The following is a 27,713-nucleotide window of genomic DNA, read 5'->3' as shown; positions in this document are numbered from 1 at the left end:
ACCGCGTAAAAAATCGGTGTAACGAGTGTGTATACCAGTATTACATAAAATTCTGTATGATACATTCATTCTTGACAATTAATTTTTATTTTCATTTATAAATTGATTTGTAAACGAAACATTTTTGTCATAAGTTAATGCGGATAAGTCTCATTTGAATGTATGCTTGGTTTACAGGCTGCATTCTTGGTCATTTCATATACCCATTCAGTGTATCTTGACAGATCAGCATAAATTCCTGGTAAGCCCGCCTTGCCACATTTTTTTCCAGCCGAAACGATTCCGCAAGCGACATAATAACGGTTAATCCAAACAAGAAGACTTCCTCCAGAATCACCCTTTTGTATAAAAATAAATTAAAATAAATCGTTTTCACATAACAACATAATAATAATAATAATAGCGAAAAATAGTAATACTGCGGTAGAAACCTCAGTTTATTCGGATCTAGATAAAAACGCGATAATGTTTAAATAGACCTCAATAAAATTTAATAACTAAGAATTAAAGTTTAACAATGGAAAGCGTTTGCTATTCTAAAAGTACAGTATTCGAAATTCTAGTTGTTAGATCAATTGTCTTTTCACGTTGAACCATGTTTCTGCACCATTTTGTATTTCTGATTTATTGTATTGTAGCTGTTTTTCTATTTTTAAACAGTATTTATAACTTTTATTAGGTTTTCGATATCACAAGTTAAAGAAAACATTTTAAATTATTTCATTTTTCATCTTAAATGTGTATCTGGTCGAGTCCGGATAATTGAGTCTCAGTTTATTCTAACTGAAACTCATTTATCCGGAAATGATTTTGAAGTAGAGAATTTCGGCATATTTTAATTAAATAAATTCCAAAGATCACAAGGTCTGTACATAAGTTAATACTGTTGCATGCTACAGAATTTAGCGAAGAGTTATTACAAAATAAATGTGTGCATGGAAATTTTGGAAAAAAATGTTTAATTTCTTTTAAAAATATTGCACTTATTTGATTTACACAGATTTGCAAATGATTAAAAGAACAAATAAAGACTATGCAACAGACACCTGTTTATTCAGTAAAGAATATGGTCCGCACGAGCAGCTGTACGGCGCTGTACAGGCCGCTGTACGGCGAGACATACTATTAAGGAGGCGATTAATGGTTACCAAAATTATCTTTTGACAAGCTGCGTCAATTGTGACGCGTATGTCGATTTCGGTATGTGGCGGTGGATCCCGGTGCACCTCACATCGAACGACATTTCACAGATGTTTGGTGGGAGAGAGATCCGGCAAGGCTGCCGGACAGAAAAGGATATGAATTTCGTTTGGGCTAGTAAACTCTTACCAGCCACAACGGAATTCTCGAACATGCATTATATTGGGCAGATCGGGCATTTATTTACTGCAATACTGTGTCAGGTGTGGCCTACATCATTGACCGAACCAATTCGTGTGACGTAATAGTCCGCTGTCAGTATACCGGCAATGTGCACCAGGGCTGTCCGCTGTTCGAACCCGATGTCTCCTGGCAAATAAAACAGGCGACAGACTGTTTTCTTCGCTGGTCCTGGCAGTCATAGTGATATTAAACAGTGTCTGTCCAATCTTTAAAAATAAATATGAAAGCGTAACTTTCCGGTAAGTAAGATCCTGTTATAACACTGCCATGCATATCGTTCGCTAAACAATTGAGATTGAACAGATAGTGTTTTGTAGGTAGTTACACAACTTTTACCGCGCTCGTTTATTTCTTTTTTACTTTTTTGGAGTATTGTGAAAGCTAATTAAGGTTGCTTCGCTTTGAAGAATACAAATATTTTTATATTTATTCTTCAAAGTGAATTAAAAAATGCTCGTATATAAATTATTAGACGTAACCAAATTATTGTGTAAAAATAATAACCACATTGATTACAACCTTTTCTATATTCACGGGGTTAAGGAGTATGACTCCGCATAAATGAAAAAACTATGAATATATCTCGACTTTCAAATCTTAAAATTATCAGTGAAAATACTAAAATTTGCAAAAGACACTAATATACAGTACCGTATTTTCTTTTATAATGATAAAAGGTACAAGAAATATAAGATACATCGCACACTGAGAAAGAAACCACGAATTGTCACTGACTACTACCGAGACAGACAATGGTATGCAGACAACCCCACTCATGTTTGGGTGGGACAATGGTATACCCAAACATGAGTGGGTTGTCTGCAATTTTTTTCAGTTGGCTGAAAAACTCCAAAAAATTCCTATTTAATTATCAATGGCGAACATGCGAATAATCAAATCGCGAAAATTAAACCAGCGAAAGTCGCGGCTCGATTGTTTAACTTGAAGTAATTTCGTGGTAAAAATTGAAATCTAATTTCACCAAAAATATATAGTTGTCGCTTAAATATTTTTAGCTATTATTTATAATTTTAAGTCCATTTCGAATTTACAATTACGATCGTTAGTTGATGTAACTTTTTAACAGAATTACGAATCAAATGTATTCAAGTGACTAACCTTGCAAGTATCCTTTCCTTGTAGTCCACCGACACAGAGTTTAGTCTTATTAACGAACAAATAAAATTTTCTACATTGTTTTTTGGGAAGAAGTGGAATGTCAACCCGATGCAACAAATACTTCGTGTCGTTTCCTATCATATAGTAAAACATGTTAAGACAGATATCTCAAATAAAAAATACAATACATTTCGTACTTACTATAAAAATTTCTAAATATACTTACTGTATCCAGTCCAAGGATACTCTTGCCACCCCCAGACGGTACACATTGTTCCAACAGGAAGCTTTGCATCTTGAGGAGGTAAAACGACGGCTTTTATATCTATTCCTAGATGAAGAGGTGGATCGATACCAATAACTGCGATGTCATTATTTGCTCTTTTGTCATCAAATTCGGGATGAATTACGAGATTGTGTATGCTTCGAACTTCGTGGTTGACTTCAACAACCGTTGAAATGTCAAAATCTCCAATTATCAATAAGATATCGCTTAAATCTGGTTCACTAAAATATCATTTAAAATTTCTTACTTTCCTTAGATAGGTTATTAGATAGGATCAGCTAGTTGGATACTATGCTACAATGAAATTTTTTAGTATTACATCTTAAATTCATGCATATTTTAATACTAATCAAAAGTCAATGAAGAGCAAGTAAACACAACGATACCGATTTCATTACTAAAACCGCGGTGTACCAAAACTGGTTCTGTTTCAAACACTAATCTTTATTCGCTAGCAAATTTATTCAATCGTTATCACGTTAAAAAGTATTCATGCAAAACAGTTATAATTACGTACTCGTAAAGACAATGAGCGGCTGTTATTAAATGCCTATCGGTAACCACACTAGCTAGACATCTTTGCTTTCCACGAATATGAATTTCGGCCTTAAAAAATAATTTATTTATTAATATTTGTCTGCAGATAACTTCATTCAAACCAGATATTTATATTACTTACAACAAATCGCATTTGGTGAAAATTCCAATCGGCGGGGAAACCTCCAACCATTCTAGATTTTCTCTGAGGCGTAACTTCTTCCATTCCAGTGTAACATATTGGTCCTGGAAATTACAATCAATATTTTAATACATGAAAATTTTTCATCTCTCTCGTTTTATTTCTTAAACATGTTTCGGAGAAACAATCTTTCGATATGATTTTAACAGTAGTTTATACATATAGTTTTATTGTAAAATATTCATGAAGTCGCTTTAATAATCTTTCAGTTGTGATATAAATCAATATTTATAATGCTTCGGTAATTTGACATTATATTTATTCGTTTAATGCATAATTAATTAAAAATATCGAAATGTTAGCGCTAACAAAAGTACTTACTTTTATCTTCTAGGTAGTTTTCTGACTGAAAAAATTCAAATTATTTTATCATTTTTAAAAATAAAATTACACTCGAAAGTTTTGAATATTTTAAAAATGTTATTAAATATTGTCTAAAACTTACTTGTTGTTCTGTATAAGAACAATAGCAAATGATCAAAAACGCGTAAAGTGAGAATCTTTCTCTTCCAAACATTTTCTTGCAGATTTTAATATGCGATTAACGTGAAGAAGACAAGTACATTCACTGTTTTAATAGAAATAATTTTAATTATCCCTCATTAGTCGATAAGATTTTAATATTTTGAGATTTACTACTATACAGTACAGTATGTATTTAAAATATACTGTACGGTAAGTTAGCATTTAATTCATTTAAAACAATATAAATAGTTTTATATTATTTATTTAATCTTAATATATGATATAGATAAAAAATAAATATAGAAATTACGAATCTTAAAAAGGGCAAATATTAACTCTTTATGTCTTGAGACCCGGAGAAGTTTTTTCCATGCCCACTTTGAATTTGGATGAATTTGGATGAGGAGAGATAATATCAGACAAAAATAAACTATACAATTTGTATTGTTTGATTCAACTAATAAAACATCTGTTAATAGCAGTTATAAATCATTCATTTTAAATGTATATCACAAAATTCACAAGAAGAATTCACCGAAATTAAACAGAAGTCTCATTAAAATATCTATCAATTAAATTATATAATTATCAATAAAAAATATAAGCATATATCATATAACACATCATTATCAAGTCATTGTTCTTATTCTTAACTTAAAAGATAATATATGTAAAACTAAAGTAAATAAAAAATATAATTAAAATTCGAAATAAATGAATCTGTTACTTAATTAATAGTTCTTCCGAAAACCAACGCAACTAAGTAACGTTGTCACTTAAATATTCAAATTATATTCAAATTTCATTAAATGACAATACTAAAATTATAAATGATATTGTCATGTTTGGAATGACTTAACAAATTTGCTTTTAACAGGAGAATGAGAAAGAATGAAGGAGGCAAGTTAACAAAGAAGTGTCTTGAAAAAGGTCATACTGGCAATCGTCTCCTAATGTTGTTTATTGTTGCTAGATCATTATTTGTTTAAAATAAAGTTTATTGAAGCGAAGCAACAGAAGCGAGCATGCCTTTAAGCTGTGAGACAGTCTACCGTCAATTTTTCGGATTAAAGAGACTACTACTAGATCATCATGCTTCCTTATCTGACTCAAAATCACAAATCGTTAAAACATGTTTTCTGAAGTAATAATTGGAACAATTTAAACGAAATTTTACATATAAGTAGAAGTAATAAAATGGCGTGATGGAAGCTAGATTTTAAAATTCGACCTAGAACTGGAAATATCGGGGTTCAAAGGTCATCCCCACGTTAAGTCTATGGGAAAATTTTGTTGTTTAAGTTCACTTTTTTGCATAAATATTTAGGACTTGTCATAAACAAACAATAAGACTTTTAAATTCTTAAATATACTAGAAATATATTTTAAGTTATAGTATTAAATATAAACCTTTAATTGACAAAGTATTGTGTTTTATTATAACCAATATAATCTAAACTGTTATAATATTAAAATTGGTTATATTCTTATGCGTTTTATGCTACTCGACAATATGTTAAACATATTGTCGAGTAGCAATTTTAACTGGCTCCAGTGAATGTCTAACAAACTATAAGGAAATCCGTTATCTAAAGTATGTACCGTATCATATTTTGAATTTTTTTTAAATGCTGAAAGTGTTTCTACTAATAAGTAATTCACGTTTCATGTACTTTCAGTATTCGCTAGTATATTCTGTATATCATGTTAGGCTGAAGAAGGAATTGAATTGTGGTCTCTGACGAAATGCACACTGCAATATTATGAAACTGCAAGAATTATTTATATTAATAAGATTAGTAACATTACAGTTTAAAAGCCCCATTGGTGAATGACAACTTCCTAATATTTAAGAAAGATTAGCTTAAAAATGAATAGTAATATAAGCGACAAAAAGCGAGAGAATCTGTCGCATTATAAAAAGTAAGCAAACGAGCACGCACCACTCGGCATTCGAAATAGCGTGAAGCTCTTGCCATTTTTTTTTTTAAATTCCGATCTTCCTTTTCCATTTTTCATGAAAAGTTGGGTCATATATACATTTACTTTTACAACATTTCCTATGTAAAACAAGGAAGTTTTAGAAATTCACTGCTTGACAAGTCGCTTGAAGCCTTCGCTGCACTTTAGTCAGGGACGAAGTCCTAGTATTTTAATTATTTTTTAATTGTATTACATTTTTATACTGTTATAAAACTTTTATATACGTAAATGAGGGTTAGAAGCTAAACACGTGTAACTGCTGTGTAAATTAAAAGATATACTGAATTATGCTAACGTATTGATATGTTGTGTTATTTGAAAGTCATGCTTGCTATGTGTATTGTTTACTAGCAATTGCTGTAAAAAATAAATGAAAAAAGCAAAATATTTTACACTCGTTTATATTTAGCCTCGAAAATCTTAAGATTAGCGGGCGACTTTTACTTCTTGCATATAATACTTAAGAAGCTTGAATAACTAGAATAACCTGTAATTGTTTAAAAATAACAGAGAAGGGTGTGGTGGAGGGATCGTCCGTATGCTGTTTAATTTAGTCACACGTCTGAAGCTCAGTTCACACTGAGCGCGATTCGCTGGCGAAAGCGGAAAACAGAGCGAATAGCACGTTAGACGTGACACGTCGTTCCCATTTCGCGAATCGCTTTGAAGTTCGGAACCGTCGAGATTTTGGCTGTATGGTTCCGAATGCTGTATGGGTCAATTTCGCTAAGCGAATAAACTTGTTTTTCGCTTTTCTCATTCGCTTTCGCTAATCGCACGGTGTGAACTAAGCTTGTGAGAGATGGTGATTTAGCAGAAAATTGTTGTCTGGTTTCGAATCTGTTTTTCGGAAAACACTATTTTGCTTGTTATTGTGTTGTATGGTGTGATGAGGAAATTTCAGTCAGATTTTTAACTAAAATTTACTTTTACATTCACAGCTTTCAAAACTGTATTTGCCATATAGATTTGATTTATACTATCGTTTAGTTTATCACACTAATTAAAAATCGCCCTAAGACAATTCCTGAATACTCCTTTGTTCTTAAATGCAAATTTGTAAAGTCATTCCGATATGACGAAAATATTTATAATTTTAGTTTCGGCATGGAATGAAATTTGACTATTTAATTAAAAACGTTATTATTCAGCTGAGTTTGCTTTTGGAATTGACATTTATTATATATTATTATTATTAAAAATGATATTTCTATCGTACTCGTTTCTTTCGTAAATGACTTATTTATATTATAGAGAGCTAAAATTAAACGATTTCGTATAGAAACAAGACAAAATTTATTAAACCTTATTAAAAGCAAAAATACACTGCATAATAATGTCTTCCTTGTGCGCTAATTTGTATGGCAATGAGCGTATATTGTGTGTTTTAAAAACTGTATTGTTAATCTACACAATAATTAATTGTTAATTCACAAAGTACATCACGTATAGTTTGTTACAAACGCATATAGATCTCTTCGTCATAAAGAACCTTTAATTAAATTAAAATAATTGTTAATCTTAAATCACTATTGATTGTTTTACAAACTGTTTTCCCATAAATAACTTGTTAATAAAAACAGTTTTATTTTTAGATGTTATTACGATATATCTAATACGAGACAAAAGACAGGTAATGCAGCAACTACGACTATTTTTCATTCTTCATCTAACAGTGTAGAATTGTTTATTTCGGTTCCAAACTGATAACCCAAGTATGGATTGAGTGCTATATGGTTTTAAAATCACTATATCATTTGTTATTTTTATTTCTGGAATAACAATCCTGCTACTGCTAGTCGCGATGCCAGTGCTCAGTAAGCTCCACCCCTTTTACAAACATTTTTCCATATTTGTCATGATAAAAAAAATTGAGCTCTGATTAGTTTTTGCCACTTATTAAAAATAAGATTCGCGACTCATACACATAATTATTGCACATTAAAGATAATACATATTAAGAAATTTATTAAATTTTGATAGTTTTATGAAATTTTTTCATTTTTTGAAAAATCTCTAAAATGTATCTAAATTTACAAGAAAAAAGGAGGCTAAGAAAAATCTCTGTCGCTAAATTTCAAAAAAAAGTGCTAACATAAGCAAAAACTCGCCAAATTTAGCGACTTTTTCGCTAAATTGGCAACCTAACGTCCTTAAGTACACGCTCATAGTCGCGCCAGTGCTGCCAGCTAAAACACTCACACCAACAAAAATAATATCAGAGTAGCCCAAGACATAGCCAAAGATTGCAATGCCACAGCACTAGCGAAAATTTAAATTTGCCAACTGGAAAGCTTTCGGTTAATTCACGTTTCGGTTGATCGACGTTCGGATAATCGATGCTCTGCTGCATTAAAGTTTTCAAGTAATGCCCTTAAACGTTCACTAATTATTTTGAATATCACTTTGACATCAACTGCAGTGAAAAATTCACCCAAAATTGGAAACATTTCTACATCTTTCTTATGTAATCGATTGTCCCAAAGATTCAGGATTTTTGAACGCATCTATTTTATTTCTCACTGTAAGGATATCTGTACAATATCCCTAAAGTGAAATGTTAAGGTCATTAAGAAGATTAAATATGTTCTCTATATATGCAAGTTTAGCCATCCATTTTTCATTTAGTAAAGATTGTATTAAATTGGATTTTTGGGCGCGTAAAAATTTTGTTACTTCCTCTTAATTCAAAAAGACATGCAAACTCTCTTCTTGATAACCACCTCACGTCAACACGAAGATGTTGGTGGTGAGTTCATACTCTCACACGATATTGTGAACAGCCTGAAATTCACAGCTCGACTACGAATTTCATTGACAATTTTTGCTACATCATTCATCACTGTGTTCAGTTCAATAGAAAGCTTTCTGCTGAACTATGTAACAGTGATTTTACTATTTAAAACAATATGTATGACACTTGTCTAGTTTACGGATAAAAAAGAAAAATACTTGAACCCATTCAAAACGAAAACATATCGAATCAAACATAAATATTCGACACTGCAATTTCGGTTTACAGAGATTTTACTACATATTTCGAATTTTCATTCTTTACCTATTTTAAATGTTACAAAAAATTATTTTTATATATTGAAGCCTATGCTGAGATAATGTATTCAAATTTAAAAGACATGCATTGCATATATCTTTTGAATTTATAGTACTCTGGTAAATAAATTTATAAATCTTCGTCTCATTTTCCTGCTGAAAATTTTACCCGAAATGCGGAAACATATTTAGAAGGCATAAACGGATTTCCAAAATGTTGACAATCTTTAGGAGTTTAATAGTAGATGATGTCGTTCTCATGGGTATGTGCAATGTGTGGCGGCTACCATACATGCTTCTAGAAGATCTGATTATGCCCAAAAACCTTCACAAGAATATAACATAGAGTATAACACTGGCCAGTTTTGCATTATTACTTTTTGTCACTCTAACACATTAGATTTTCAACACTATGTTATGGGTGCTTTTCCGTGTTCATTATACGAAGTTTAACTTTACAAGTGCTTATGATACAGATACGGATTTAATTTTCTTAAGATATTCACTTGTGTGTTTCTAATTAATAAGCTTCAAGCAATCCTCCTTTGGGACAACGTTCTCCACGTCTGATTTTATCCACTTTCAGCAGAAATAGAAAAAAGTCCAGCATGGCATTCCACAACTACAAGAACAAAATTCGTTATGAGTTAACAAATATACAGTGTACATTGTGTTATATTTTTATACTAAATATACAATTTGTACTTCAAAGTACTAAATATACAATATAATTTAGAAAATTCCATCGATAGAACACAGAATGAAATTAACATGATATTCTGCACTTCATCTTCAATAAATGTTACCTATATGGTACCAAGTATCATTACTGTAATCAGAGATTAAAAGCAGAACTTGTAGCCAAATAAAACAGAGAAAAGTAAAAGTCATCTCCGCTCTATTATTGTTCGCAATACCTTTTATTACATTCTACCCCTATTTTACTTTTGTAATCTCTCCTATGAGATATTCAGCTGTTACAGAACACTGCATAACCCAGAATACGAAAGATAACTTGACTACATCTTTTGTAATTTAAAACTGAAACAATATAATAATATTCATAATATAATGAACGAAAGCAGGGCCAAATTCTAAAAGCAAACTATCAAAATTTTTATATTTTCAGTTATATAGTTATTATTATTATTAACCCATCTCGATTATATATATATATAGATAATAATTATTACAATGTCAGTCATTTTGAAATGTATATGTTATATTCAATATACCGTAATACTCTAGACATGCTCACTTGTATAATTAAATTTCTTCTTGTGCAATTCTAGTGTAATTTGAGCTGTTGTCTTATAACAGAAAAATGTTAGTTTACATAGTACTATGTAGCAATATAACATAATTATTGATAAGAAATCTGTAGCTCAGTAAATAATTAGTTAAAATTTGTTAGCGTCATATTACAAATAGTTATTTAAAGTAGTGTAATAATTTTGTTAAAGCAATGATATTATAGTTTAAAAAATTGAAAAGAGACTAACTTTGATGGCGATGCTCCTCTTCACAATGAAGTCAAACAGAGAAACTCCGATGGATGGTCCCGTGTATCTCTTCTGAATATTGATCATCTTAATAAAAATTTAACATTAAGTTATTGCTATATTTATTAACATGTTTATGTTTAAAACAAATATCAACTGCATAAAATTATCTTATTATTATTTTGTTAGTTAAAAGAATTCAGAATATACAAGAAAAGAAACGACCCGTTTAATCTATTGAATTCAATGAATCGAAAGCGTTTCATACAATATTGCAACTTTCCAAAATTTGAAGAAAATATTTATTAAACAAAACTGCGGTTTAAAAATTATGAAGGCGTGTTTTCAAGAATGTGTTTGTAGACAATAAACACAGGTTGTTCGTAAAGGCACGTGTTCGGCTAGCAGGGCAAATACAGTCTAACTTGGTTATAACGTCATCGGATGTAACGTCAAATTTTTATCGGTCCCAAGACTTTACTATACTAGATAATGTTAAAAAAAAAACCCGCTTGTAACGACATAAAACCCTGTTATAACGTCATATTTGAAGCACTCCCAAATTTACAAAATTAGATTACAAATTTTATTTCACAAAGAAAATACTACGTGTTTAGTCCTAGAGTCAGAGTCCACTTCCTAGAACAACGGTTCCCAACCGGTGGGTCGCGACCCACAAGAGGGTTCCTTAGCGTTTTTGGGGGATCGCCTTAATGTTAATAATTTATTTATGCTTGGCAACACGCGAGATATGCGACGTAATCAGTGGGCAGCCGGTGCCCGCACCTCTCCTTATGCCTGGTGAAGTTCGACTGTGGCAAACTAGCCGGGTATAGTTGAGACCTCCGTTAACAAAGCCATTTCGCCCGTCATACTTTCAGTGGTGCTTTGTAGCCCCGATTCTGTTACTCGGCGTCGCCGCTAGAGGCACCTCAATCTCGTTTCGCCGTTCCTTCCACTAGCTCTATAGTTCGAAGTTAAGCAGATGCAAGCTCAATCATCACATTAATAATTAATACTTAATAAAAAATATCATCACTATTGTTAAGTCCTAAAATATATTTTGTCAAACCTTTTATTTTTTGTTTTATTGATCAAATATAACAGATGCGAAAGGGGGTTCGTGAACAATTTTAAAAAACTGAAAAGGGTGCGATTAAAAAAAGTTTGGGAACCACTGTGGGTAGTACTCTCACCACCTGACTTCGATGGGGTGAGGTTTTCTACACTTTTAACGACGTGACGGCGAGAACATAATAACGACGGTTATTATGTACTCATTTTTAAATTACTTTATACTAAATTGTTAAAATAATCTATTATTTTTGAGATAACATATTACATTAAATAGTTTATAAAGAAATAATTGAATTATTTTTAATTGGCATACATTAGTTTAACCTTTTGTTGCCTTTTGATTCGACATTATCCTCAAAACCGGAAGTTCCGCCATTATTGAAACTTATGACAAATAGAAATTTCTTATAAAAGGTAATTTTTGAAATTTTTAATTACATCGATGTAAACTTAGACATAATAATGTAAATAAAGTTGATTTAAACATGTAGTTTGCATTTTTATACATAAGATAATAAATTTATTATGATAATAATAGACTTCGCAGATAACGACACTCGGTTATAACGTCAAAAAATTGCCGGTCCCATGGATGACGTTAGAAACAAGTTAGACTGTATTTAAATACCGTATAAAAGATTTCAACGCGATATGGTTGTAAATATAAACAGCACATTTCATAATCTAAGGAACTTACGCCAATTGTAATGACGATTTCCACGAACCAAAAGTTCGTGTATAGTTAACCTTGGCCCTCCTGCTCTTAGGCCTTCCATATCTGGTCTCGACTTTTCATCTATCTAACTCTGCTCTCGAGATTAAGGAAAGAACAGACAGCAGACAGACGACAGTACGAATTTATAGCTCTACAAATATTTTCAAATTGCAGCCCGATAAGTACCCTCCAGTAACCGAGTGGATAAAACCACAGGACACCGGTAGTCGATCGTCTCCAACGGATTGGCAAGTGCAGTTTTCTGGGGTTTCCTCACGTTAGGAACATCTAAATAGGAGCCAAATTTACATAAAATTTTTTCTGGGTTGCATCCTCCTTGGCAGATCGCTCACGTGTTGCTTTGATGTAACCAAATAAACCAAACTAATTTTAATACGAGGTTATGCTTACCTGCCAGGAAACCTGCTGCACCCGCCTTTTCCTTGATTCGTCTTCCCTTATTAACTCATGAACTCATTGTCCCAAATATCCTTTACTGATACTGTTTAAGATATTCTAACGTTTAGCCAATTTAATGTACAGTACGTGCAACGATTTTAAGGCACAGTGTAGAGCAGGAAGTCTTTTTTTGTGCCGAAAATTATTTCTTTTATTTATTATCATGGCGACATTGCTTCATCCAAAACTTCCTGTTAGTTGTAGTCTGTGTAATGTTCACTTTATTTACATGTTGAGTCCTACAGTCAAATCTGATTCCACTATTCTTATCAAAAGTTTCCTTTACTTAGATGTTTTTGCTGAGCTTTATTTTTGCAACCTGGTTTCACCAGGTTTTTTAATGGGAAATAAAAAGTAACTGCAGATAATAGCAATTATTTTTGCATTTTTACAGAATTTTTTTTTATTTAAACAAGTGTGTTATCAAGTCTTTCTGACGTTAAGGTTAACAAATTCGATCAAATACGGGCCATTACAACCTATCCAACGCGAATCACTTCTCAAATATTAACAGTAGACTGGTATTAATTAATAGTCGTTGGCCATCTTCTCTCCCAGGAGAAAGACAATTACTACTTCTGGTCGAATTTAGTGGATCCTCTTCCACAGAAGTACCTTTTTTCTATCAAACCATCGTTATGGTGGCATTCGAATAAATAAAATTGCATAATACAAGTTCATAATACAAGGCTAGCATAAAATATGTTTTAAGTGGTTTTCGAGGGTGCTGACTTTAAATATTTGATCCGTTTTTCGCGAAATTTGATTGGTTGGCAGGTTATCATTTGATATTCGGCAGTTAATGGTACAGTTTCTTAGAGTTAACATTAGGAAAAAATATAATACCTTAATAAATTTATTTTCAATTGGGGTCTACATGACCAATGAAACTGTGCCATTTCGTACCGTTCGAATATCGAAATAAACACGACAATGATAGGCTGAAATAACCAAATTTTGTATATGATTTTCGTTTTAATATTTATTGTATTATAATATTTTATTTATATAACTACGAAGGTTATCTTAATTAAGTAAGGGTTTCTCACACCGATGACCAATCTAAGCATTTTAAATTAAAAATTTCTTATTCCTCTGTTATACAATTTAAAGAAAGTTTAAAATGTGTTACATTGGTCACTAGGTGCGATAAACCTTTGTACTATATAGAAATGAAATAATCTATATCTATTTAGATATCTATATATCTATACCTATATTATATTATATATATATATATATATATATATATATATATATATATATATATAAATGGACGTGTTTGTGCCTATATCTCACTCTGCAGCCAAAACTACACATCGCACATGAATGGTGTTTGTGTGTGGTAGTAGCCCCAAGTCTCCCATCGTGCACTATGGTGGTTGCATCTCGATAGCTATAAGGGTGTAGGAGATATGGGAGTTGAAAGTTGTTGACTACAAAAATGTATGATGCTTCAATTAGAATGTTCCAGTTTTTTCTAGAAATTTCCAGAACCTAGAGGTGAAATTTGGTACGCAGTTAGAGTACGTCATGAAATGCACACTAAGAAGAGATTTTTCGAAATTCCCCTCGCAGGGGGAGAGGGAGAGCATTAACCTGAAAAACGGCTTTCTACTGTACTATTTTAAATGCGAATTTTTGTATTTAACTACGTTTTAATAGGGGTACGCAATGAAAATGAACACTAAAAAGGGATTTTTCGAAATTGTCTCCGCGGGGGAGAGGGAGAGCATTAAGTCCTAACCTGAAGAACGGCTTCTACTGTACTATTTTAGATGCGATTTTTTTGTTTTTAATTACGTTTAGTCTTCATTGAGTACTTAGGGATATTAAATTGATAACATTTCAGACATTATTATAAATATTTTTTATATATTTCGATTTTTTTACCAAATGTTCGAACCGTTTTAAATTCGAATTTGTGATTACATATTGGTTCGATTATAGAACGATTGTAAACGTTCCAGAAAATTTATCAAATTAAAAACAGTTGGTTTGATTCTCAGCAATTCTCAGTGGTAGGTGTTATATAACAATTACTATGGTTGTTAAAATATTGAATGTAAATAGGGTTTGCTTGCAAAATCCGCCGAACGAAGCTGCGGGTAACAGCTAGTATAATATAATCAGAAGACGGATCAGAAGACGTGCTATGTGTTGTGTCGCCGCCAAGGACGCCTCAGCTTCTCAGCGACTTCATCTCGTCCGCCCATCACTCTCGTCTCATCCGCCCGGGGCTACGGCCGCAGCCGAAGTTCTCGCCTCTCGGAAGGACTGTAGAGAAGTGGACTGTCAATTGTGGATGTATGCATATATGTTATCCAATAAAACGGTTTCCCTCATGTAAAACACTTGTCATCATTTGCCTCCTCTGCCACACCCACATGCAAACGTCCCTTAGGTTCATCCTGACACGGGATTAACTGATCCCTACCAGTCGGCGACCTTACAGAAGCGATGCCATTGAGAAAAATATTAGATGTTCAGAAAAGTTCTACAATTAGGATGAGATTTAATTCAATTTCCCATACATTTTAGAAAGTTTGTACCAATTCACGAACTATTATTACATCAACTATTTTATTAAACGGAGCCAAAACTGTAGGAATTAAAAAACCTTTCTAATCTATTATGTATATATCAGTTGAAAGAGGTTTCAGCCTATATGACTTAGTTTGAATAAATGACTGGGGCTAAAAATACGGTTTACGTATCGAATTACGGCTTTTTCCCTGTAGATTAGCAAAGGTGCGATGATAATTCTCGAGACAAACGTGTCGGGAGTTCGCGCGCCATCTAATGATTTGCTTTTTAGCACCCTCCACTATAGTAGTAAAGCGCTTATGTTAGGACTTTTGTGTGTCTGTCAGACTTTATCTGTTGGAGACAGCAAATGTATTTATTAGTTTTGCTAGAAGATCATTTGAAAATCAAATAAATACGTGCAAAAAGATCGATTACTGACAAAGAAGAATTTGAAAATTTTCATTTTATAGAGTGTAATACACAAAATTTTTGCATGCAAACATTTACCAAGTAGATTCAATTGTACTTTGTCATGCTAACCAAGCACCAATTGTCAAAATCAATTACAATACTTGATTTTCAAATCTGGCAGACCTATTATTAATTTAATTGAACATTGATAATGTAAGATCCGCGAATTTACGCATTTATCAGAAATTAAACTTTGTAGGAAATTAAAACAAATCCGACAAAAGAACGTACCAGAGATCGTTATCACCGTTTGTGATAAGAATCTGATGGGAAAATTCACATGTAAGTGCCAACACAGCACTGTTATCATCAACTTTTGACAATCATGTGATCCCCTTCCTCGTGACAATGAAATAAAAGCGAGAGTCGCCGGAACCTCGGAGAGAGCGATTAACTGGAAGTTAGATTAGGACATCGTGCGCATTCTGTCTCCCGGACCTACATACATCGGACTGGATCCAAGAAGAGGAGAAGACACCCGTTGGAAGAACATCCACAATAACGACCCTTCCATACAACGAAGTTCGTCGAAACGACTCTCCGCTACGCATAAGAGAGGTATTTAGGGGGCTAGAAACCTGTAAACTATCTCTGCCAGCAAAACATTAGAACTTGGAAAATAAAACGAGCACGTGCTTCGCGAGCTAAGTAGAACTGTTTGGCTCTCCACCTGATAGGAGTATTTGTACCTGTATTTAACCTCATATAGATTTGTATATCCTAGATTTAGTATAGAATAAAGTTTTATTTTGGTTATGTTAAAACCGGTCTCTTGTATATCCGAGGAAACCTGCTGACTTACCGACACACTCCCCACTCGTTATGCTCTACTAATGCCATTGAAGGTCGGGCTCTACCAGCCCGTGCAGATTAAATGGCCAGAAGGGATTCATTAAATAATATCAAATAATGAGTATTTAAAGTTATATCTGTCATTACATTATTACGAGAAAATGAATTTTGCATTATCAATATAACACATATTTTTATGATGCGATTGAACGGTAAATAATTCGGTAATTTTTTTGGTTAAAAAATGCATTAAATCATTTATAATTATTAAATTTCCTTCTTTAATAATTGCACACCGATATATTTATGAGATACAGGTATACCTCGAGTTACGTTGTTCTCGATTATACATCGTTTGTCAAAATAGTATATGGAAAAATAAAAATCAAGTTTAAGTCATTTTATTCGACTTTACATCCGTCCTCTACAAATACTGAAGTCGTGATATCACTAGAAAAGCGTTAAAAGCACATAAAATCATATTAAAATATGTACAGTACATTTACAGTAAAAGTTAATATAATCATCATAAATCCTAGAGAACAAAACACGAAAACATCTGTGTTTCTGTGTTGTCGTCTTATTTAGCGGTCTTTAAGTGCTTATTATTGGCGTTTTCCACCGTAGTTTCGACTTACGTCGCCTCTCCTGGAACCAATTACCGACGTAAGGCGAGGTATACCTGTAGTCTTTCGCTCGTGAATTTTCGAATATGATATACAACTATTCCAGCATTGTGCATTTATGTAAATAAAAGTTTCTATCTAAATGTAAAAAATATTTGCAAGTAGAATTTTTTATATCAATTTCTTTAAAACCTGATCTACTTAATAAAACTATAAAAACTGTTACAGAAAATATTTCTAAACAGGTTATAATAATGATAGCGGCCAGTATTTTACGTGACATGGTAGCATTATGTACATTTTCTATCATGGTTTATACCAAAAGTGAAACATTTCCTATGGATGCTTACATCGAAGGAATCTTACCATCATCACAGCTTAGAAATTCTATCAGAATTTAGCAAAACATTCAACAATTTTGACGAATTTTTCATCGATTCTGAAAAACATAATCCGCATTGTGGACCCGAAAATAATATTCTGAAAATGTATTTTAAATATAAATGTAAAAACCAATATATTACATTTTTTTCGAAAATTTCGTGTCTTGTTTTAATAATAACAATCATTAATTGTAAATAATATTTTAAGTTCGTTGACCTAAAACACAAGTTAGCAAGGAAAATCTGGTCGGTTGCATCATTAAAAAAATATAAAACCTCATTGGTCTAAAACAGCGTTTCTCAAAGTGGGCAATAACGCCCCCTTGTGGGCGGTGAGTAAATCTAGGGGGCGCTGGAGTCAAGGCACTGAACAGTGACCAAAGGTAAAAGTTGGGGTCACTGACAGCCGTTCCCTTTCCTCTGTTAAACTGATAAGAGGAAACATTGAGTTTAATGGTTTCCAGATGTTGAGAACAATGTACGGTAAGGGCACAAAGTGTGAGATTCATAGAAAAGTTTTCCTAAGAATATTTCCAATCCTTTCTCACACAAGAGAAAATGAGTTAGGGGGCGTTGGGTATAACTTTATGGAACAAGGGGGCGGTGAATTGAAAAAGTTTGAGAATCACTGGTCTAAAACAAAAACGATCTGTTCGGTTCTGTCATGTACAACACTGTAATCAATAAAAACTAATTATTCTTCATATTAATATCAGAAGAAGAAGACAAGTCAATCGTTTCATTAAAAAATGGATCCAAAAAACATAGCCCTACTCTCTCACGAATTAAATACAATTTTTGATTGGAAAGAATTCTCTAGATTAAATTTGACAGAAAAAGTAATAAGACAATTTCAAGATAGAGTTGATTTGAATATTATTTCTGAAAAAAAATCTTAGTAATGATTTTATTAATGAGTTCCAACATAAATTAAATTGGAATAAAATGTGCAAAAGCAGACATTACTCCTCTGATTTTTTACACAAGTATGTTCATCGAATTAATTGGGAAAGTGTTTGTTGTTATCAACAGTTAACAGAAAACTTTTTGACTCAATATCATGATTGTCTAAACTGGGATCTTGTCAGTGGCGTAGCGTGGGTGTCAGCCGCCCGGGACGGAGGAAAATTTCGCCGCCCCCTTATTTAGGTATTATTATTATTTATTATGAAATTTTGCCGCCCCCTTAAAGTGCCGCCCGGGGCGGGCCGCCCCTGCCGCCCCCACTACGCTACGCCACTGGATCTTGTGTCTCAATATCAAAGACTGAGTCAAAATTTCATTTTAACTTTTAAACATTTATTCAATATGAAACTTGTTTGTAAATATCAACAATTGCACGACGAGATTATTAAAGAACTTGAAAACGATGTGGATTGGGAGATTATTTCAAAATATCAAGATTTATCCGAAAAATTTACGGAAGAATTCAAGCATAAACTCGATTGGTATAGTGTCATTAGTAATCAGAAACAATTAACAACCAAATTTGTAAAGAATAATTATCAATTTACCCTTATTTATGTTTCAGCGAAAATATGTGAAAAATTTTAATTTTTTAAATATAATTAATACTTTTATACACTTATGTTTTTTGTATACTTACTGCTTAACTGCTTATTTCTGAATTGATATAAGTGGTCTTTTTTATTTCAATAAAAAAGATAGAGTATCATTGCTGTCAATTATTTTAAAAAATACATGTATAGCGTAAAAAGAATAGACAAATTTGAAATAGCGAACAGTGTGTTCAGATTCTTGATGGTATGCACGTTTCGTTATTTCTTTTGATATCTAAATCGTCAATGGAAAAAATATATTAAAAAATATAAATATTCTATAATATTTTTTGTCAACAGATGGCACCAACAATCTCTTAACAAAGTTATATAAAAACATATTACAGGTAACCCCCGTATAACACAGGAGTTACGTTCGAAAAAATTGCCATGTTATGCGAATCCGTGTTATACGAAACAAAGAACTAGTACGAAAGGGGGGGTTAGGTTCCAAAAATTAAGAAAACATGCTATTATATTTTCATAATTAAGATAAATATCTTTATTAAAGTTTTCTTAAGTGATACATATTAATATAAATTAAACAATGTTTTCTTCGTCATCACTAAGCGCTATTAACCGAGGGCATTTTCTTTTTGGCAAGTTATCCTTATCCTCTGAGCATTTTTCTGCATTATCTTCAGATCCATGCTTTACCTTTTGCAATTTTAGATTGCTTGCTTTTATTTAAAAGATCTTTATAAATTTCCTTATATGGTACTAAGCACTTATGAAGAATAAAGCAAGTATGGAATAGGGAAAAAACATCTGGCAACATCAAAAGCAGAAGCGTCGACATCTGGCAACATTGAAACAATTTTTGAGAAGGACCATATGTATCGACAGAAGGCAGGAAAAGAAAATTTACATACTTTAGTACTAATAGTTCATGAAAATAATAATTTTCGTATACTATTAGTACTTAAGTATGTAAAAATTTATTACATTTCATGTTGTACGAGGGTTTTACCCAATTCTCGAACCGTGTCAGAGTGAATCTGTGCTATAAAAGTACCGTGTTATATGGGGATGGTCTCAATTCTCGAACCATGTTAGACTGAATCCGTGCTATAGAAGTGCCGTGTTATTCGGGAGTTACCTGTAGTTCTCTTTTATATAAGAAAATATTAAAATATATATAAAAGATATATTTCATAAATATAAAATAAATAAAACATTAAAGTTATATAAAAATATTAGAAAAAAACTCTCATATATAAAATCTTTTAATAAATATATTTTAAAAAAATATTGATTCTCTTATTTCCAGAAACTGTATGTAAAATATTTCTGTTTTTTCACGCATATGTTGTTTTTAATTGTTGAAAGACAAATTCTCTTATAAAGTACTTTCACTATGTTGACCCACATTGAGTTTAATCACTCTTTTTATAATCCAAGGTCAAATGCAACTTGATGCGACTCCCGCCATTAGCAACTGATATAAAGAGGAGAGGTTTACTTTTGTTACTTAATTCTTTATTGACTTTTCTTTGTTCACATCTCAATCTGAGCGAAAAAAATAGAAAGTAAGATATAATCTCCCTAGATTTGTTGTTTTTAAATAAGAAAATTAAATTATTATTTTTTTCAGTTATTCATCTTTTCTTATAGCTCTCTTTAAGCTTTTTATGATAAGAAATATATTTTAAGTAATGGAATATATACTTTATCTTACAGTCATTATTCTATTTCTTCATAGACATTTTTTCAATTCATTTTTAATACTTTTTATTAATTTTTTAAAAATATTATTTGTATAATTTCTATTTTAATTTTTAAATGAAGAAATGTAACCATTTGTTATTATTATTATTATGTTAGGTTAAGTGAAATATACTCGGTTAACACCGGTGGCTGTGTACTATGCCGGACCAAAGTCAAGGCATAGTAACCAAAACAGAAATTAAAGAAGTGTATCAGTGTGTGTGTCTGTATTCAGGAATTTTCTCACAATATGACATGTATTCAATATAGTGGCCTTCTGTAGAGTGATATATGTGTTTCTATTCAATTCTAATGTGCCTAGGCTTTTGTGTAGTGTGTGTGGTATGACACCTGTAGAGGAGAGAACAACAGGTACAATAAGCACCCTATCCATCCTCCACAGATGCCTTATTTCCTGGGCGAGTTCTGTGTACTTGCTAATTTTTTCAGTGCATGCGTTTTGTATATTGTGAGTGTTTGGAATGGATATGTCTATAATGTATGTGATTTTATTGTGTTTGTCAATGAGTGTGATGTCTGGTCTGTTGTGGTAAATTGTTTTATCTGTGATTATGGCTCTGTCGTAGTACATTTTGTGCGTGTTGTTTTCCAATACTGTCTGTGGAATGTATTTGTAGTATGGTTCGTGGATGTCTACTAATTTGTGTTTCTTTGCAAGCTCTTGGTGTATTATATTTGCTACTTGATTATGTCTGTGTAAATAATCTGTCTGTGCCAAGAGCTTGCAACCAGAGGTGATGTGTTGTATAGTTTCTGGCATGATGTGACATTTTCTGCATGTGTCATTTGTGAGTGTTGCATCTTTGAGTATGTGTTTTCTGTAGTTTTTAGTATTTATGACCTGATCCTGTATGGCAATCATGAATCCTTCCGTCTCCCCAAAGAGGCATCCCCGAGCTAACCAGCTGTTTGACGCAGTTTTGTCAACAAAATCCTGGGCCAGATCATAAGGATGCCTGCCATGGAGTGCCTTTCGAGCCCACGATTGCTTAATGGTGTCTATGCTTTTTATATGTTGCAGTTGTGTCCATATGATGCGAGTGTAAGTTTAATGGTGTGTTATTCGAGTCTGCTAGAGTTACTGCTTTATGTAATTGTGATGTTTCTTGTTTTTTGTAGAAAAACTCTCGCAGTGACTGTATTTGTTTGTAGTGAAGGTTAACTATGTCAATCAGGCCACGTCCGCCATCTTTACGTGGAAGGGTTAATCTTTCTGTGGCAGATTTAGGATGATGTTGTTTATGCTTAGTAAGTGTAGTTCTTGTTTTCCTTTGGAGTTGCTCGAGATCTGTGTGAGTCCAATGTATAACTCCAAAAGAATATGTGAGTACTGGGATGACATATGTGTTTATTGCTTTAACTGTGTGTTTTGCATTTAACTGTGTTCTGAGAATAGCATTTAACCTACTTTGGTATTCTTTAATCAGTCTTTGCTTTATTTGTGCATGTTCTGTTAGTTTGGCCTGTTGGAATCCTAAATACTTGTAGAGCTCACCCTCTTCCATGGATTCAATAATGTCTCCATTTCCAAGTGCAAAATCTTCTTTCTTCAGGATTCCTTTTTCTATGTGAAGTGTTTTGCATTTATCTAGGCCAAATTTCATTTGTATGTCCTTGGTGTATGAATGTGTGATTTGTAGGAGTTTATGAAGTTGTTTTTGTGTGGATGCATAAAGTTTTATGTCATCCATGTACATGAGATGTGACAGTGTATACTGTGTTGTTTTTTCGTGTCTGATATTGTAACCATATTGCGTGTTGTTTAACATGTTGGATAATGGATTCAGGGCTAGGCAGAACCAGAGAGGACTCAAGGAATCTCCTTGAAAAATTCCTCGCCTAATAAAAATTTGGTTTGTTTGTATGGAAGTGTTATGGGCCCTGAGATGTAGTGTTGTTCTCCAGTGCTGCATAGTGTTTTGAAAGAATGCAATGAGTGATGGATGTATTTTGTACATGTGTAGAATATGTAGCAGCCAACTGTGTGGAACACTGTCGAATGCTTTTCTGTAGTCTATATATGCCATGTGTATGTTTCTGTGTTGTCTGTGTGCTTGCCGTAGAATGACTGAATCTATGAGTAACTGTTCTTTGCATCCCCTGTGGTTTCTACGGCAACCTTTTTGTTGTTCTGTTAGAATGTCGTGTTCTTCAACATGTTTGTATATTTTGTTTGCGATACAGGATGTCAATAATTTGTAGAGTGTTGGAAGACATGTAATTGGTCTGTATTGTGTGGGGTCTGTGGTATTGTTGTTTTTAGGTTTCATGTAGGTGATGCCCTGAGTAAGAAAATTTGGCATGTCTTGTGGATTGATGATGATGTGTGTTAGATGTTTAGCTAGTTCCTGGTGCAGTGATGTAAACTTTTTGTACCAGAAATTGTGAATGTTGTCTACACCAGGTGTCTTCCAGTTGTGTGTTCTGTTAACAGTGTATTGGAAATCATGTATGTTTATTTCAACACAGGGCATAGTTGGTATGTTGTGCAAGTTTCTGTTCTCCTCCTCGATCCAGCCTGCATCAGCATTGTGCGTGACAGCACTGGACCAAAGAGAAGACCAATATGTTGTGAGTTCTTCTTCTGTTGGTGTGCCACTGTGCTGTGTATCAGTGTTTGCTTTGTTATTAATTTGTCTGTAAAAGAGTTTTTCATTGTTTGTAAATAATTTATTTTGTTGTTTTCGTAGTGTACATGTTTTGTATCGTTTGAGTCTACGTGCTTTGGCAGCAAGTTTTTGTTTTAGTGTATCAATGTATTCTGCAATGCGTGTGTTGTGATGTTCATGTTTTGTGTGTGTTTTTATTTTCTTGAAAATGTTTTTGAGCTGTTTCCTTAATTTGGGTGTTATGTTGTTTTTAGTGTATTGTGTTAGCCTGCCTAATTGCTGTCTAATGTCATTTATTTGTGTTTCTATTCTTTTACATTATTATTATTATTATTATTATTATTATTATTATTATTGTAACGCTTATTTTTAATTCTTAAATGAAATGTAGCCGTTTTTTTATTATTATTGTAAACCTTACGTAATGTAATCGTTTTTTAATATTATTATTGTAATCCTTCTTTTAAAAAATTTTTTATTCAAATAAAAGAGAGAGAGAGAGAGAGAATTGTTGTTGCATATTTAAACAAAAACGTACACCATCACAATGTGTCTAACAGATGGGACTAATAATCTCTTAACAAAAGTTATATAAAAATATTATTTCTCTTAAATATTAAAATATAAAAGATATTTCATAAACATATTACAGTTATATAAATACTAGTTCTCTTATATATAAATATATTAAAAATATATAAAACGTTAAATAAATATTAAAAGACTGATTCTCTTATATAAAATATATATAAACTTTAAATAAAATAATATTAAAAATATTAGATCTCTTATATGTAAAAATATATATAAAAATCCTCGATTTATTTTAAAAATACTCGTTTACATCGTGCGGAAATGTATATCCGAAGGAGCATCAAAAATGGGTATGGTTTTGATGTCTAGGAGAGTTTTAGAAAATGAATAATTTCAGAAATGGTCGAGCGATTTGACAATTATGGCTTATTTTTGCCCCTGCTTGACGTCTTTCCCTTGAAATCATGAGAGTAACTGGTATAAAAGTTATAAACTGTTAAATTTTTAACAAATTATCTCAGAGTCTCTCAATCATATACTACTACTATAAATAAACAATCACGTGGCCTATAGTAATGCCCCTTCAAGGCTCGTACTTAGATTATAAAAATATTGTTATATTGAGGGTAAGTGCTACACTTACCACTTTAAATTCTGATCTTACCTTTTTTTATAATAATTAAATAAAATGTAGAAAATAGCTAAATTCGAGTTGAAACAATCTAGATTGATATCACTTATCTAATTGCCTAAATCTCAAATCTAAGAGCAAACAAAGCAAAATAGATTTAGATGAGAAAAAAACAGATTCGGAAATTAAAATTCTGTCCAACAGGTAGTATAGTCTTTGATGTTTTGACTTAAAGTAAAATGGCGGTCAATAGTAACCGTCCTTGCTATCAAGAGCACTACATCTAAGGTTACAGCCATTCTATGTAGTATATTCTAGCACGGTGAAACAACCCATTGCTCTGAATTTCTGCTTGTTTTGCTAATTAGGCGCTAATTAAAAGATTTTTGCATTTATATTGTTAACATTGATAAATTCCAACACTTGCATATTGTTTTAAATAAAATAAAATTAAGAATCAGTTTATTTTGGAACTACTCTGTTATAAGTTTTTAAAATCTGTAATAGAAAAATTTGTATAGTAAAACAAATGCATATACTCTTCAACATTAAATTCGACAATGAAATTTTTAAAATAAATTAGTTTTCTCAATATTCACAACAGCACCATCTACCAACTTTCAGTGACAATCTCTCTTTCTATTATATCGTTACTTGATGATATGAACAAAACGAGATTCTAACCATCCAATTTGTAAATTATCACCGAACTAATGGATTTGGCAAAAAAATCTATCAACAGAAAAAGAGAGTAAACTATAATATCTGACTGTTAACCTCGAGACAAAGTGATTGCCATCAGGCGAAGCACTGTTAATCCGAAGTCTTAAGAATACTAAATTGCCACTCTGGGACCTGAATTCAAAATTGAAAGAAGCCACCGAAAGATAGGACAGGTGGGAGAATTCTCTTGGTACTGAAAAATACAGTTAGAGGCCAATATCTTGGACACACTTGCAGTACTGATGACCTTTGTATAGAACGCTAAATTTTAAATGACCTCATTGACTATATTCTAATTTTATGAAACCGTCGATTTGCACAAGTTCCTCCTAGAATAAATTATAAATAAATGGTACACTTACCAAGAGATTGTCCATTGCATTCCATGTCGTAGTGAAGTACTTGTGCAATTCCTTCAAGGGCTGTCTTGCCTGCAAATGATTAGAAAATATATATGAATATTTGTGAACTAATTATTTTATAAATATTTCTCAAAACCTAATTACCGACATCCACAGTTCTGCAGTGATTAGCGCACAGATCACGACAAATACAAAACAGATAACGAGAAGTACTGCAAAAAAGACAAACAACAACCAACTCTTCTTTGTATAAATCAATACATAGACAATAATACAGTTAATCGAAATTCCTAAATAGTAGGCGTCAGCAACAATAATCTTAGCGGAATCATTAAATTCGCCAATCATTTCCGTATACTTATTAAATCTTCTGTAAACCGAATACAAATATTCTCGCAGATGTTCCTTGCTAATGTTGTAATTCTGGATTTCTTGTGTAAGTACATCAATTTTATTCTTGATCAACAAGAACACAAACAATGAAATCGGTATACCAAACAATATAAATCCGAAAGTATAAATAAATGTAATGCAAACGGCCATTGTGCAAAATGTGGCTTGCCATTCTCCAGACTTACTCAAAAGTGGATAACCGATGACGATAATAAGAATATATGTGAAAACCATTAAAGGAACAAAACTACATATTTCTAGTAAATGAATTATGTCCTGTATTTTGTGAACAAAATATTCTTCCTCTGGGGTTTCTTTCTGAAGTGAAGGACAGAATCTTCGATCAATGTGAAAACGGTTAACCGTGCAGTTAATTGCTGAGATTAGAGTTACGTCCAAGATGAGAATTTTAGTTATTAATGAATCGTCACCGAATATTTGCATTATTTCCTCGCAAGGAAGGAATCCGGGAGAAAAAATGGATACGATAAGGTACATTGCAGTTATCCAGAACAAAATGCATATTAATGTTTGGTAAGTTTTGAATATTGCTCGAAAGAGTGAACTATTTCGTCGAGGACATTCTAATGTTAATGCAATACCGAAAAGCTTGGTACAAATCTGAGACGAATACAAAATACATCCGAAACAATCGCATTTGTATGAAGTAGGCATCGAAGTTGCTATAAATTATATCAAGTAAATACTATATATAAAATATTCAAACGATGAAATACCTCGTTTGTGATACTAGGAATTGTGAAAGTTGCCTATTTCAAAAACTTGAAGAAAAATTGTTAAATATTGCACTTTTTTCTGTATAAATAACTGTAAAAAAGTGTAATCATCTGTTATGTTTACCATATGAAAGGTACGTCAAGACAGAAAGAAAGGTGGTGCAAGAAATAGGTTATGTTTAATGTTAATTTCTAAACCATCAGCACTAAATTCCTTAAATAATGTAGATAGTTTTCCAAAAGTTCTTAGAAAGTGTCGTCCTCCTGCTCAAAATACTCATTCTTTGCAATCGAACTTTACAGACTTACTTCAGTACGCGTGCACTTAAGATTTGAATGTCGAATGTAGGTCATTATTGTCCATTAATTTTATTGTCGATCGATGTGCATAAAACACATCGATCGACAATATAATTGTCACATCATCAATGAAATTGTCGATCGATGTGTATAAAACACATCGATCGACAACACATCAATCGACAATGAAATTCGTTTATACTTTTTGAAAATCGACGAACTTTCTTAATATAGAGAATTAAATCGTTTCTTCTAAAAGAACGTTTTGAAAAGCATATGTGTATTTGGTGAAGTTGCTACTAATCACCATTAATTCTGCTTAATATTCAATGATTACAATTAATTATCTTGTTCGGTGATTTTTAATTTTCTGGACAATAATTACTCTCTGCTTTACAAAATGAAAACCGAGTACCTTATTGTTCTAACTTTTCTTAGTAGCAATCTTGTCTGATTGACTTTTGCGATTATTTATTATTGAATTAAATTAGTTATGTAATTCATTCAATATAGAGAAAATATTTATGAATAGTCATTAATTATAACCGAAGAAAATT

General features: G+C 32.2%; 1 protein-coding gene across 1 annotated transcript; it reads right to left on the bottom strand.

Moving 5' to 3' along the window:
• Nucleotides 1-25,876, bottom strand: LOC136982451 (trypsin-1-like). Its single transcript, XM_067278935.1, has 9 exons — nucleotides 25,871-25,876; nucleotides 25,727-25,795; nucleotides 10,529-10,615; nucleotides 3,849-3,873; nucleotides 3,468-3,571; nucleotides 3,306-3,394; nucleotides 2,729-3,009; nucleotides 2,503-2,636; nucleotides 1-338 (listed from the first exon to the last, which is right to left on the bottom strand). Exons 1-9 carry the CDS (start codon nucleotides 25,874-25,876, stop codon nucleotides 135-137), a joined length of 999 nt encoding a protein of 332 aa, XP_067135036.1. The 3' UTR covers nucleotides 1-134.
• Between the last annotated feature and the right edge of the window lie 1,837 nt (nucleotides 25,877-27,713).

Source organism: Centruroides vittatus, unplaced genomic scaffold (genome assembly GCF_030686945.1).
Source record: "Centruroides vittatus isolate TY-2023 unplaced genomic scaffold, ASM3068694v2 contig_836, whole genome shotgun sequence".
Taxonomy (NCBI): Eukaryota; Metazoa; Arthropoda; class Arachnida; order Scorpiones; family Buthidae; genus Centruroides; species Centruroides vittatus.
This window is presented reverse-complemented; position numbering and strand designations above follow the sequence as displayed.

Excerpts from the sequence above, each read along its gene's own strand:
- LOC136982451 (XM_067278935.1), bottom strand. Across the intron at positions 10,616-25,726 it reads ATGCAATGGACAATCTCTTG|ATGATCAATATTCAGAAGAG; the intron begins GTAAGTGTACCA and ends ATTTTTATTAAG. Across the intron at positions 3,572-3,848 it reads AAACTACCTAGAAGATAAAA|GACCAATATGTTACACTGGA; the intron begins GTAAGTACTTTT and ends TGTAATTTCCAG.